The sequence below is a fragment of the Lagopus leucura genome, unplaced genomic scaffold (assembly GCF_019238085.1).
Source record: "Lagopus leucura isolate 7727_CA_CO unplaced genomic scaffold, USGS_WTPT01 Super-Scaffold_797, whole genome shotgun sequence".
NCBI lineage: Eukaryota > Metazoa > Chordata > Aves > Galliformes > Phasianidae > Lagopus > Lagopus leucura.
The window spans coordinates 3,009,271-3,024,696 of NW_024962259.1; the positions used below are offsets into that span (position 1 = coordinate 3,009,271).

Here is a 15,426-nt window from a genome sequence, read left to right on the forward strand (position 1 = left end):
TAACCACACCAGGGGGACCCTTCAGCAGATACAGTTAAAACTGTCTCCAGTGAGAACTCAAAGGACTGGCAAGCAGCTGCTGCTTAGCACAGGTGGTCCTCCAATAAAGGTGCAGCAGGCTGGCATTCCATATATTTCGGGATACTTTGGGGAAATCAGTCAAGACAGGTGGTTGCCCAGGAAGGCTATTCTTCTGTACAGCTTGCTTTGCCAAAAGATGTAAAACCAACCCCACACAGATATTCTTAATAATGGCCACAAAGTATCTGGCTCTCACAGCTGCTATAAAAGCGAGCTTATTGCGTGGACTGGCAATAAGAGAGGGATGGCCGTATTGCTAACGCGTGAGCCAAGCACTATGAAGATCTCCATTAATGCTGTGACTGCACCACAGTCTTCTGGGCGTTTTTGGTGACATCATTCAAACAAAAGGTAGGAGAGTGAGGTCTGCATATACTTTTTCTGTAAGGATCATGTCCACACCTTTGTGAATTTCTTTCTTTTCCACAAAAGTAAATACTTAATGACAGCAGTTGCCGTCCTGCTAGAAATGTCACATTACTGCCAGCACGTTCCTCACAGGTTTTACAGTGTCCAAACATTCTCCTAGAGAAATGCTGTAATAAAGAACAATCACTATTGGAGGTTGGAAGGTCATGGAGCAAATAGCTGGAAACAGGCAATGCAACCAACCTGGAGCTGTGCTGCTGCAGAAAGCATCTTTTGCCTGGCTTGAAGTGTTGTTGATGAGGAGATGGATACAGACATATTCTGCCTCAGCCATCTGATATCATCCCACATACAAGACAACTGCAAAAATATGTCTATTCAGTCAGTTTTTGTTCTCAGCTTTTACGAAAGCAGAAATTAAAAGCATTATGGACTTCGAAAAATCAGTAGATGTTCATCTTGAGTTTCTGTGGGTGGCAATAGTTGCCTAGATAAGCATAAAACAGATATCAAATCACACAGAAATAATTCTGTAAACGCCGTGCACCTATTAAATCATTTTGTAGACTACTGAGTAAAACTGATTTACTGTTTCCTAGGGAATAAAAAATAGTGTGAAGATACCTTTAATGCTGGCATAACCATTACACCAACTTCAAAACATCTAATGGCTTTTTTTAGGCTCTTCCTCTAAATGTTCATAAAACCCTTCTGTTCCTAGTGAGCAGCCAACAGATGTAGGATCAGACATTTAGAAGAGTTAATTGTGCTGTGGTCAGCGACTCAACCAGAATTTCACCCATACAGATGCTGTTTGAAAATTACATTTTAACATGAGTAGAAGATGAAGCACTTCATCACTTAGCATTTTAATGCGCTCAGAATGATCAGCTAAGGTTTCTGCATGGCTAGCAATGCATTTTTAGAAGCAATATATGAAATTAGGTTCCCATTACCTTTGTGAACCACAGGAAATCCTGCATAATTGAACTACTGTGAGAGTCATCAATTTCCACAATTGGGATCTGATCTTCATTGGTTACCAACAGATTGTCTTTGTAAAAAAATATGACAGATAAGTAGAGTCCCCTAGAGAAAAAAAGAATCCGTGTCAAACAGCTTTCATGTCTATTAACATCTAAGCCCAATTTTTGCTGCTGAATCATAGATTTTAAGTTCTGAGGAGGCAGAACAAATTAACCGATCTTAACTTTTGTGTTTTATAGATCATGCAACTCCAGGTAGAGAATTCTGAAAAATATGTGGGAAGGCTCTCTCTTCAGATGATGTGAGACTACAAGAATTTAAGGAATTATGAATCTGTGCAAGTCACTGACATCAACTTCAGTAAGAGTTTTGCCAGAGTAAATAGTATACAATGGAGGGTTTATGCTCTCTAGAAATCAAAAATTCTACCAAAACTTTTTATCATTAATGGGCTTAGTTTTGCTCTCATTTACTTCAGAGCAAATCTGAAATAACTCAATTGAAATCAGTAGGGTTATTATGGATTTACATTAGTGTAATTGAGTGTAATTTGGCCAGCATATCTGCAAAACTGTTTATAGAGATCATTCCTTTCAATATTTACCCTTGCAATTAGTTGCATACATTAAGTAGTTGCCTTAGGGAATTTAAAGACTCTGGAGAACTCTTCTGAAAGAATCAAACTCTTATCAAAATACAAAGAAGAAAAAGCAAACTGAATGCTCCTGGCAATGAAAGAAGAAATAATCCAGCCTAAGAAACTTTCATTTGCTAAAATAAACTATCAAGGCAAAGGGTTGTTTGGGTCGTGCTGGGCTGCAAACCTAGCTAAAAACATTAGAAAGTTTTTGACGTGCTGCTTGATGCCAATGAGGTATTAGTATCTGCAGAACACGTCATCTGAGCTCTGCATTTGTCATTATGAAAGAAATAAATCCCAGTTTCCTTATTGAGCAGCAATGGAGGCTTCACTCAGCAATTCCTCAGTGACTGTACTGTTGTGTTTGCACACAATATTTTCCCATTACAACTCAAACCATTTTCCAAGTAGTAACAATCAAAGATTGCTAACGATTTCAGTAGGGACTGCAGCATTATTTTCCTATCAGATGCATCAGTCTCACACATATGTAACTGTATCAGGTTTATTCAGACATTGCTGTTTCACTGGAAGTAGAATTTGCGTACATCTATTTTTAAGGTGCTGTTCACTATTACATAAAAGCAATAACTTGGAATGTTTGGGAGATGAAATGAATGACAGACCGTTTCAGAGTCTTCACAAACTTGTTTGATGAATGAAAAAGGTGCTTCAGGCTTCTGGAGACGGACTGCTTGCGGCCAGTGTTCTGTAATTTGGAACTTTCTAAAATGGAAAATAGAAACAAAACCAAATGCAGCACTTCAATTTGAGATCATAAATCATAAAAAGCCTTTGTTTGCTGAATCATACTGATAATTCAGTGCCCACCTTATTCCTTCCAACAGACAACATTCAGAACCATGCTGATTTACACTTGCTTGTATTTTCTTTCTCTTAACAATACTCTTCACCAAATGATTTCTTTAAGTGCATCAAACTCAGACTTGGTGGAACTGCTGTTTTGCACCTCGAACAAGTATAGCTTGAAGCACGTGTTGAGGGAGGATATGAATTTTACACGTGGTCCATGAAATTACACCTCAGCCTTCCAGGATCTGACTGTTTTCTCGTTATTTAAATGAACTACGGATCCCCATCCAGACTCAATTACCAAACATTCTGAGGAACAACCCTCTCCAGTGGGGAAAAATGTGACTCATGAAAGATTTTGAAGGATTTTAAAAGTATTTGCTGCTAATCTGCCTGGCTAAGTGTTTTTGGAGCAACATATTTCCTACTTACCTCCAGTGCCAAATAGAAGGTGTCTCTCTGTGTCTCCCTAGCAAGTTCTAAGTTTGAACATTTAAAGAACATCTAAATTTGCTCCTGTCAAAACCCCATCTGTGGAAGCACTCAACATATTTTTAAATGATGAATAAATTTGCACCGTAATTTGCACATAGACAACTACAAAGAAAAAGACACATTGTTAGCATAATTACCACTTTGCTGAACAGCAAGTACAAAGAGAGCAAGGTTCTACTAGGGCTGAAATCCTGCAATTTAGAAGTATGAGACTTATTAGATCACCAAATACGTTGTCCTCCCAGTGCTAACTTACTCTGCATGGCATATTCTGCACTGCAGTGCTCAGTTCAGTTTAAATAGACTCGTCTCAGTTCACGGCTGCTCCTTTGATGCCACTGATCTTTGATTTCTTTTCCATTTGGAAAAACTCATTTGTTTTCCTGCCCACATCTCCTCACTTTTATTTTACTCTGTGCCTTTTTTTTCAGTTTATCATAGTAACGTAAACCAAATGTGACAGGAAAACTCTTGTCTTAGAAATATAAACTTCATCCTAATTATGAAATTCTTATTTTCTTCTATAATTGCAATGGAAGGAATAGAAGCAGAAATTGCTGAAAGTGAAGCAACATAATTCTATATAGAACACCCAAAGACTGCAGCATTACAATCAGAGGGCACATTACAAAACAAACCTACATTATTGGGCTACTCAGTGGTTTGGGTTTGGTCCACAATTTTTCAAAGACCAAAGAAAAAGACATAATGTAAAACTAGATGGAAACTAAATTCTCCAATGTTGCTGTCTGCTTTTGTTTGACGTTACAGTATGTCTAGAAGCCAAAAAACAGGGAACTGAGATTAGAGGACACTTTGGACCTACAGGAAATGGAACTTTAACAATCTGTTATTTAATTAACTAATAAATAACAGAGCAACCTTTTTACAACAGTGGCAGTAAGAACAAAAGTGGATCCTAAGGAACAATACAATAGAGCTGTGAGCTCTGTTAATAGCTCAGGAGCAAACGTATATTGGCCAAGATCAGAGAATTTCCAGCAGATGGATTTAGATCAGAGCATTCACACTTGGACTGAACTAGGCAATTAACTCTATTTACCACATTAGTTTTTCTCTTCTTAGGGAGGATATATATGTGTGTCTTTGCAGTTCACTTAAATTCAACAGATACATGAAAGCAGTGTAAGTTGGTTGTGAGAAATAAGAAAGTTGCATGCTCCCACTGCTAGCATGCATCTGGGGTTTCTGCTCTAGAGGAATGTCTGCTATGCCACGCCATTTCTCTGAGGAGGAAGATCATCTGGAATTCTTTGTCCTATCACTAGACAAGCGGGTGCCTCTCCTCAAGTGGGGCAGATGTGAAGTAAATGGAATTACCTCAGTGCAAAATTATCTGAGGAGAAATCTTAGCCCCACAGATCAGACGGTCTGTGGAACAACTAAATATCACTAATGGTAACACTGAATAATGAAGCAAATTACCAGAAGTGGAGCTAAATCCTATTGAAATCCTAGCAGAGGGCATAAAATGGGGTTTAGAGTTTTTACTAACAATGGATGAAAATACATCAAATAACTGGAAACTTCCAGAAGCAAATCATACTCGCTTTCAGTCACCATAATTTTAGCAGTGCGAACAACTGACTCTGAATAACATGCACAGAGGCAGAACACCATGCAGAAGTTAAAGGCATGCATAGCCAGCAGACACTTCAGTAGCTTAAGGCCATTACAGACTGCTATTACCTCAACTCAGGATGGGATGTCATCCAAAAGAAAAAACTCTCATGAGGAAGCTATAGCCCTGTCAGTCACGTTAGCAGGTGGTGTATTTTGGAGTACAGAGTCAGGCTCAACAGTTGAGATTGGGACTTCTTAAATTTCCTACCCGAACCTCCCAGTCCGTGGCCAAGTTCTCCAGCCTGTTTTGTGTATCCTCATTGCAGTAAAATCTAAACTTTTAAAATGTCCCATGGAATGAGAGATCGTTGTCTTTGTTAAAAGCAATGAAAATGTGATCCCTGGTTGTGAATCAAATTATGATTAGAACATTTTTATTTCAGTCAATCTCTAGTAAAATACATTTCAACCAAATTTCAGAAAGAAAATATCTAGTAAGCATTTTACTGAAGAGTTGGGTTTCTTTCTTAATGAAGCAACACACAATTGCTTAATCCACTCAGAACTGCTTAGGAAGAATGATCTTCACGAAAAAAAAATACTTAAAAAATACATTTGAAGTGTTGCCAGAACACACAATTGTAGTAATTGGGTTATGATAGTCTGTAGCACGGTATTATGAAGACAAATGGATGACTGTTGTTTGTAATCATCAGGATTTTCCAGAAGATTAAACATATGAAAGCAAAGCTTCCTAAGTAATTCCCTAAGAGATTTCAACATATCACAGAGCAGGTTCAAAAGCAACAGCTGATCTAATTCCAAAAGCTCTTAAACTCACTGTACGTTCCAATGTATTCTTCCTGGTATTTTTGTAAGCTTGTTTTTTTCAGGCCCTGAAATACAAAGCATGGGGCAAAATGCAGGCTTTGGTGCAAAGCCTGAATGAACAGACGTGAGCAAGAGATGTGTGGAATCTGGGCAATTTAACCCTCCCACATCACTAGCATTGGACCTTGTTCTTGTATCTCCTTTATATTCTGAAGCTTTTACTCATATCAGCCAAATAATCTCAGCCATTTTAGACTGACTGCCCTTTCCACTTTTTTCACCTCCTTTGCACTCTTCCTCTGCTTTCCTTCAGCCAGCCTCAGCAGCACACCTGGGCAGTCCTGCAGAGGGATCACTTCCAGGAAAGCCAAAGGGACAAGGCTTCAGGTTTGAATTTCACTTTAATTCACTGTGAATTAGTGGCTGCAAGCAGATTCAGTGGTGTTCTTCAAGCAGTTTCAAACTATTTACTGACACCTCTAAAACAAATGAGGAAAACAGAAGCTACAATGTGCACTTAGAATGAAAGGAATCTGGAAAAGAGAAACATGATAAAGATTGCTTCAGTGTCAGGCCAGGTCCTCTGCTTAGATATAAAAGCACGTCCACTCTGATTTCTATTCATGACAGTTGAAGCAGGCTTCTGTCTTACGTGCACCAAGTGGAAAAGTTTATTGGGGCTTTTCAGTCATTACTGATAGTTATCTCAGGTCCTTGATGAAACTTCTCAGATGTCACTGAGATTGACAAATAACAGTCAAATTGTCATCATAATTCTTAATTTTTCTGCAATTACTTTGTCTTGATTTTTATAATCAAATTCCTGAAATACGAGGGATTGGCAGTGTCATATATTTAATGTAAGTTCCAAAGAGTCTTCTCTTATGTTATAGACCTGATTTGTCCAAAATACAGTTCTGTGTAATGTTAACATTACAAGCAGTCCTGAGATTCTGATTTAACCAGATCAAGGGCGTTGCTCTTGCTGATTCCACAGTGTAGTACTGCCCTATGGAAGTTCCCACATCCTCTTTCCGACATACAAGAAAATGTTCTGAGCTAAACAGATTCCCTATATTGTTGTCATGTATAATTTGAGCATAAGGAGCTTGGAAATCAGTAACAGAGTTGTCTGTGCTTTGCTTTGAGACTGGAGTTAATTTCTGAAGCAGCGGAATTTTATGAGAACCAGGTACTGGTGTCAAATTCTTAAAAGAAGGGATTTTCTGCATGTTTGTAACTGCTTCTTCTCTGGGCTGGTATGTCAGTAAAACAATTGATTCTAAGCACATTCTCAGATGTTCCATCACTTACTCCCTGTTCACTAGGAAGGTGGCCTGAAAAACCTCAGAAATGTACCAACTTTGGAAGAGAAAAACTGTACCATGGATAATGACTTGAATCACGAAAAGCTATGTAAGAGATGGAATACATTGTTTGCATTTTTACTACCGTGGCCACCTGCAAATGATAATGTTTGCATGAATTTTAATTAGGGAAACAACATTTTCTTGCAATTTCTCCTTTTCCTTTCCAAGAAACATAGTGGAATAGCTCTAGTTGCTATGGTTACAATGGCTTGTGGCAGACTGTGGATCATCATGATTGTGATGTATTTGCACATAAAGAACAAAGGTTGCATCTTTCCATTTTATCCAGATGATTTGAGCCCTAAGTATTTCTGTGATTTTCAATCAGTTGATGCAGTTTGAAATAACAGTCATACTGAGTGATGAAAAATGAAAACTTCATGGTAGTTCGACTTTTCAGTTTAAAATAAGCTCCTTTGCAATGAAGCATTATTCCAGGTAGAAGTTTATTTTAAGAAAATAAATAGCACTTTTCAACAACCCGTATAGAGCACGAGTTTTTATATATTCTTTAAAAAGAATGCCAAGCTGTTGCCTTGGCTCTTGAGCTATTAAAGGCACAGTCTGTTTCTCATGAATGAAGAGCAAAGAGCTGGCTGAGATTCGAACTCTCTCCCAGTTTTGATCCATTCTATTTGAAAATGTAGCAATCTTATCTTCCCACTGCATTGTGCAACTATTTTTCATTATAGATTGGCATCACATCCAGTAGAGTACTTAGTGTCTTCCATTTGGAGGCAGCCAAGTCTCTTTTTTGATCCAAAACAGTTGTTAACTCTCTAAAGTATTTCTTTATATTAAAAAAATAAAAGAGAGACCCTTGAAACATTTTAGCAGAATCCTGTGTAAAACTTACTTGTAGGAAAAAGCACATCAGTAACTGCATAGGGCACAGAGGGAGAAAGGGTGTGTCTGTGCTTGTGTACATTCAAGCTTTCAGATGTTTCCATCCAACTAATTTCAAGGGTTAAGAGCAAGATAGTAAGCTAAAGTGATTCCAGATGGGCCAATATTAATATCTTTCTTTTCCTGATGAATGAGAAGGTATGACCTAGTTAGAAAACTGCTAAAATTACAGGCGCCACAGAGGCTTCAGCTGGTGACCTACCACATAGATATTTATCCTTACCTCTGCAATTATAATGCTGATGAGCTGCTCGAACCTGCTGAAGGAGACGTTCCAGGGCCTCACTATGTCCCCTGTGCCGAGGCTCTCTTCCACTGCAGTCTTTCCAGTCTATTGAACAAAGGAAATAAACAGAAATGAAACACAAAGTAGTAGGAGAAGGTTTTAAAATATTTTCTTGTCTCTGATGTTTCTTGGCTGCAGCGGAGGCTTACATCAGGGCACGCAGGAAAAATGGCAGTTGTTTCAAGGCTGCTGCTGTTGCTTGTACAATAAGCTTCCTTTGCTTTGTGCCAGCTGCATAATTAATCATAATGATGATTAACAAAGAGCTCACAATCAGCTCCCAGAAGCTCCTGTAGTGACTGACGAGACAATGGCTTTTTCTCTTTGGCACATAAATAGCTCCTGCTGCTGTAGCATCAGCGCTGCGCTCAGCCTGTTCCCTGCTGACCCTCTGTACCTCACTAAGATCACAGCCCTGCTCCTCCCGTGTTTTATTGAGGCACCATGAGGCTCAATGACCTTCCTACAGTTACGTAGGAAACTGATGGCAAAGCAGAGGGTGAATGTTTTCCAAGAAGCAGGGGTTTTGTCAGTGGCCTCAGAAACGCTGTGAGTAAAAGCACTTCTGAAAACCTCCCAGCACCGAGGCCTGAAGGAAGGCTGGCAATTCCTGCCCCAGCATCATCAGTCTGCTCAGCACTGCACTCATGAGGCAAGAAGCTGTGATTTCTGTCCCACATCCTCTGAACCTTATTTGCCATTAGCTAAAATCTCAGTCTTGATTTTAAAAAGCAGACAACCCCTTCACAAACAAGAGGATGAAACTGTCAGAGAGGAGCTCTTTGATTCCAGATTTGACCCTTCCTCACATCGTTATAAGAAAAAATTATTACACCACAGTTTCCTGAAAGAAAGTAATGATGGATCAGGATATTAAGAGATCTGCCTCCAAGGGAGACACGCTTCCATCTTGCAGGCACAGCAGCCAATACATATTCAGAGCCACCAGCAAACAGTTTGCTCACTCACTGAATATACAGTTCTACTTTCTAGTGCAAGTTCTGTTAAACATTCCTTCCAAAGGACTCACTATGCCAGGAATATAAATATATGTTTGCTACCATTTAGTATAGCAGCTAGAGTGGTGGTAAGCCCCATAAAGGGTGAGAAGACAATTGCTATCCTGATAGCCTGTGGGCAGTTGTAACAGCTGCAGGCTGGCTATCCTGCATGATGTATGCTTTTGCAGAGATCAAGAGCCAACTGCATTTATAACTCACGTTGGGAGGTCAGTTCTCAGATCTCCTTCGGCAGCCAAGAGGAACCAAATGGAATTCAGCAATACCAAAATGCTCTGGGTCATCAGACCAGGGAGGTTTAGAACAACCTCGTGGTTTCTCTGTCTAGGTGGTTCCCAAACTTTTAGACTCTCCAGTCTGCCGACTGCCTTCAAAACGACATGGAAATCAGACCAGCTTCTCACACTGTCCATGAATCACGTGTCTGTCAATAAGCCTAGAAATTTTACTATCCACTGTGGCTTTACAGAGCAGCTGCAGAATGCCAGCCACAGCTTTCCAGGTAGTTACTGTTTGTGAGAGGGAAACAGGACAGTGGCAAGCACTCACTCATGCTGCAAGCATGATTCTCTGAGGACATCACTGACTTTTGATGCTCTGGGATTGGACTGGATCCAGATTAGCCCTGGAGCTTTCATTTACCTAGCATATTCTAGCTGCCATCACAAACAACTTTGTACTTAATGTATTCACATTGAATTTTTACCTTAGGGCCATGTTCCTTAATATAACACCGCTGTAATTTCACATCGCTGCTGTCTTGCCAAGCACAAGTCTGCTAGCTTTCAAAACTAATGGTGTAGGTATCTGCATGGACAAGGTTCTGCCCTTGGTACCTGCATCAGTATCTTGTCTCTCAAGCTAAAATTCTGATATTGCTTAGCAAAAAGATTTTATACTTAGTGAGCATCTCACTTGTTGGAAAGCTTGAGCATGTGTCACTAAGGGCATTTCGATGGAAATGCCATATTTGTTGCTGGCTATCTATATGCAGTGAGCTGAGCCTGTCCAATGTTTCCATGTTCACCAGCAAGGAAAACATACGTACATAGCTACATCCACTGAAATCTGAAGCAAAACTTTCCTCGCAGCTCAAACCTTTGGAGCTGTCATGTACTGTCAGAAGGTTAATAACAATGGACAAGAAGTAGACAGGAAAGACAATGCAATGCACTCAAAGCAAATGTTGTATCACACACAGCTACAGCTTGAGATACAACCAGTTTGCCAGGAGTGCTCAATTCTTAGGAGATACTTAGCTGAATAACTGCCAGCTACTGCAGAATAGTCTTGTTTCTCAGCTTACATAAGTTCTGGATTTGTGGGGCCAAATCCTGTGTACTTTCCCCTGAGTACAGTCAAGGTAATTGCATGTCACTAAATTATTCAATGCAACTCCACAGTAGTGAGTTATCCACAGAGCCAAGAGTAGAATTTTCTGCCATTACTGTAGCACATTTTTGTTTGCAAACAGAATATTTCTTTAGCCTAGACGCTGGCTTAATTAATTAAACAAGAGCAAAACTGTAGCAAAATAGGATACTGACACTGCAACAGCTTTGATTATTCCACACTCTCTATTACCACCATTGCTTAATTTTCTCACATTAGCATTCAAGGTTATTAAATTGTTACATTAGCCTAATAAAAACAAGTGCTAATGCAATAAAATGAAAAATCCCACTTTACTGCACTAATCAATACAAGAGAAGCTGTAATATACTGAGCCAGTTCAGCAACAAATACTAAGTCTGGAAAAGTGACTAACAATAGAATGTGGCTACAGTAGATTAATAACCACAAGTGCAAATTTGCACTGAGCCTGAGAAAACCTGTAAGTCTGAAACAGAAGAAAGGCTTTTGGACATGTCTGCAACATTTTAGTGCTTGCGGGCCAGATCCCACCAACACCTGTGCCACAATACAGTATTCTACATACTGCATGCATCCCATAACTCCACCAACTTCAGAACTGAAAACTACGAGAATGGTTCAGAGAATGGAATCTAGGACACTACAGTCACAATAGAAAATTGCGTATGATAGGTGTAAGTATTTTGGTTTTAGCAGATCAGTTTTGATCCATTCATGTGCTGAAAAACGAAGCTCCATATGCAGAACTCTATTAAAGGAAATGAAGATCAAAGGATAAGAAAAATAAACACACAAATGTGATATTATATATCTTTTTTTGTTGGGGAGGAGAAGTTAAGTTTTATTTATTTCCCTTCTAAGTGACACAGTAATTAAATCATGAACTCCAGCATACTTGTCTTCTTCTGTTCTTTGAAGAGAGAGAAATTCTGAAAAAGCTACATGAATAATCAAACTGGGAGTGCAAACAAGCTCGACCTACTTGAAGGAGAAGCATATGCAGGAGTAGATCTTCGTGGAGGTCCCCATCCTCTCATATTGTATGCTGAAACATGAATGTAATACCTCTGGCCCTACAAAAGGAAACAACTGGAATCAAAACTTGCACTTCACTTGAAATCACAGCTGTAATAACTGGAGAGTAGCCCTTTCAAAACTGCTTTCTTTAAAATCTCTTACGTAGCTTTCAGGGATGTCAAATGACGCCCGATGAACTACTGAAAAACTGCACAATGATTACAGGGCAGGTGATTTGGAGGAGGTCAACAGAAGACACTGATGTGATGTGATTGACAAATTGTGATCTCCCCGATTAAACAATGCTTTCAGAATCAGACTTTAAGAATAAAGTCCCATTTCTGCTGTAGTCTTGCTATGAGCACAGTAACTGAAGAAGCTCTGCTTGGCCATCACTGACATCAGTCAGACCTTCAGCAAGCATTTTGATGTGTAAATCTAGGCCAATGAAAAGTGCTTCTGAAAGTTTCGCTTTTTGTTTACAGATGGTACATACCTTAGAGATTATGGACAAACAACCCCTAATCACTGCTCCTCATGTGTGCCTAAGAAATGGACTGCGCAAGCTTGCTTGATTTTAACTTAAGATCAGTTACTTTGTTTTGTTGCTGGAAAATGAAGAACAGAGGAAATGCATACCGTGGCTCTTTGTGAATCCAAATTTGCTTGCACAAACAGTGCAGAACTGCCAGTAGGAAGAAGGTGCTCAGACACATGCTCAAAACTATTCTGCTTAAGAATACATGTGAATGTTTATCAATTTTCTCAATTGCTGACCCAGTTCTTAGCAGTGTAAAACATGTATACGAAAATAAAACAAAAATGAAAATGACTGCCATTAAATACGTGTTCCTGAAATAAGTAGAAGAGAAAGAGCAGTTATTTTAGTTATCTGTCATCAGAGTCAGGACTAGAACTTTCACGAGCCTTTGATCTGCACTAAGATTACCCTGCGATCCAGAAAACAGCAGCTTTCATTCCAGTCTTTTTGGCTCCATCCTAAGCATGCCAACTTATAAAACAGTTCATGCTGTCTGTCTGCTCCTTTGTGAATTTCTGATCACGGATACCAGACATATTATGCTTAATGACTGGAACTTGTTAGAAGAAAGGCACTCTGCAGTTGTTACCAACAGCCAAGGATGCAAATTATCAGTGTCTTTTTATCCGTGGGGCAGCAGGGGGCATCAAGATCTAAATGAATCATTTGGCACTTACTGTTCTGAGACCTGTGATGGTGCATCTCAAAGACTGAAGATTATCCAGGATTATTTCACCAACCAAAGGAGAAAAGTCTTCTGAACAACTCCATTCCACTAGGAAACAAACAGCAGAAGCGAACTGAATCAGATAACAGTCCCACAAAAGGAATAAAAGAACTTCACAGGTTAACTTTTCTCCTAGCAGTTTACCATTCCACGTGGATACTAAAAGTCATGTTTAGCAATAATGTTTAGGAAAACTTTACACAGTAATTAAATTATAACTCTGTGTATGAGAGAGAAAAGCAAAATATTGCTCAAAAGCTTTTCAGGAAAGAATGCTTAAAAGTACCCTGCAATACAAATTACATTCAATCAACATTTGCTCTTAGTTAAACAATTTCCTTTTAAAGAAAGGGAAGCAGTTGGAAAAGAGTAGGTAAAAGATTTGGACCTGCTAATTCCATTAGGCAGTTTATATATCCAAACCAACAAAAGCACTGTTTTGCAATTGTGTCTGCATATGTAGGCATAGGAAGGGAGTCTTTTGGGCTCCACAGGACCACAAAACTCCAATCACTTAGCTCTGTATAGAAACATCCTCCTTGGACCAGATCCAGCACTCACAAGAGTCTCTTTATTGATTTCAGTGGGCTCTGGCTCCCTTGTCCGAGCCTGGTTCTGCTGTGGTCATTGAAATCACAGAGCTCCACAAGGACCTATTAAATTTTATCCATTTTTGCAGTGAATTAAGTGGTGCTGGGCTGGCACATCCCCCCCAGCCTGTCCTACAGCCTCAATCACAAAGAGTACCTTCACCAAAGCACCAAAGCATTCCCATCAGTTTGTACCAACTGCTCATGTTCCTACTTAAGGGGTATGAACTCAGCAATCTTGCATTCTTCCTTATTCATTGCAAAAATTAACGCAAGAAATGAAAATGGATGCTGACCATGAAAAACTACCACGTGGTTTTAGAAAAAGGGGAACTGATGGCTGAAGATAAGAAAACCACCTTCTGAATTATATGTTAGTAATGACAGAGAGAGTGAGAGTTCAGGTTCATTTCAGAGTCGTACCTGTAGTATTTCCAGACTCAAACTTTCAGGAAAACTTACCAAAAGCAGTGAAATTCATTACACATAATAACAAGGGGAAAGCCCACCAATTTTCTGGATTCACAACTAAGCAGAAAATCAACCAATTCAAAATTGGTAGATTCAAAAACTAGCTTATAGATACTTCATTTGCACATTTATCAGAGTTGGATTCCACAGTTGAAAGATGATCAGAAAGTACAGGTACTTCAATTTCAGCCTGTGGATCTTTTATCTTCCCACTGCGTCATACCGGCATTTTCACATTAAAAGAAGCGATATTTTTGCTCAGCACATACGTTTAACTGCCAACAGGTTTTTCCTAGATTAGCCAAGTATCAATAGCACAACCAACTTTTCCTTTCTCTTCCAAGCCAGTCCTTTCCTTCGACTGCCATTTGTGAATGCAGAGCATGTTCAGCAACGTTTTTGTATTTGCTGAAATGAAAAGGATATTGATTTTATCTACTGTACCTGAACTTTACAGTGTATATTTTCCTTACTCTCCTTGGGTTTTAAATATCTAATTACTGCCAACCTTAATGGAAGCTATCTCTGTACATTAGTATGAAAATGTAGAGACTGTTACTGTACCATGTTGTAGGTTTTTGTTGACAATGTAATTATAGCAGTGCTTATAAGTGCCATTAAACTTGATGGCCTGTCAGAGTTTCCATTATAAACCATGATTTTTCAGGGTTTATAACTCTGCTCTATTAAATCATTGAGGACATTGTGTACATGCTGCAGACTAAGACATTATTTTCCAGAAGGATAAATGAGAGAAACCCCTCCTGAAGTGCTGAACATGCTACTAACAGACGTGCAGTCATTTCAGATGCCATTCTTCTCTTGGAAGGGTTGTGTAGATCAAACGGTGTCACTCCAGACAGATGCTGCCAGCATATCCTGTCTTCACTGAAATCCTAAGCATGACAGTGTGTTTCTCAGCATGAGGGGCAGGGCTGAGGTTGTGCTTTAGCACAAAACAACAGCCAAGGGTGAAGTAAGCAGCTTTAAATTCCCTTGGAGTTTCTCAAATTTTTAGCTGTTCTATGGACTGAAGAGTATCCAGACATCAACTAGTTCCTTGGACACATCTGAAGCACTGTCATTTTTGACAGCACATCGTTCTCTGACTCATGATGCCATGATAAGGGCTGCTGTTCCTTGCATTTTCTGGTTATGCAGAATGCAGAGCTACTCACCCTTGCGATGGACCAGGATCTAAAAATTGTGCAACTTTGTGCAAGAGCAACCCAGCATGGAAACACTGCTAAAGCCTTGCCTACTTTCCAAGAGAGAAAGTGCTGGAAGAGGCTGTTCTGGAAGCAAACAAAAAATAACAGCTCTCT

General features: G+C 39.4%; 1 protein-coding gene across 1 annotated transcript in view; it reads right to left on the reverse strand.

Moving 5' to 3' along the window:
* Window positions 1-15,426, reverse strand: part of ANKFN1 (ankyrin repeat and fibronectin type III domain containing 1) — a 53,351-nt gene that overhangs the window by 16,138 nt on the left and 21,787 nt on the right. Inside the window, exons 5-10 of the mRNA XM_042865267.1 lie at window positions 12,991-13,088; window positions 11,738-11,828; window positions 8,300-8,407; window positions 2,704-2,803; window positions 1,407-1,539; window positions 694-810 (exon numbers count right to left, since the gene is read on the reverse strand). Coding sequence (XP_042721201.1) covers window positions 694-810; window positions 1,407-1,539; window positions 2,704-2,803; window positions 8,300-8,407; window positions 11,738-11,828; window positions 12,991-13,088 — 647 coding nt within the window. The remainder of the gene's footprint in view (window positions 1-693; window positions 811-1,406; window positions 1,540-2,703; window positions 2,804-8,299; window positions 8,408-11,737; window positions 11,829-12,990; window positions 13,089-15,426) is intronic.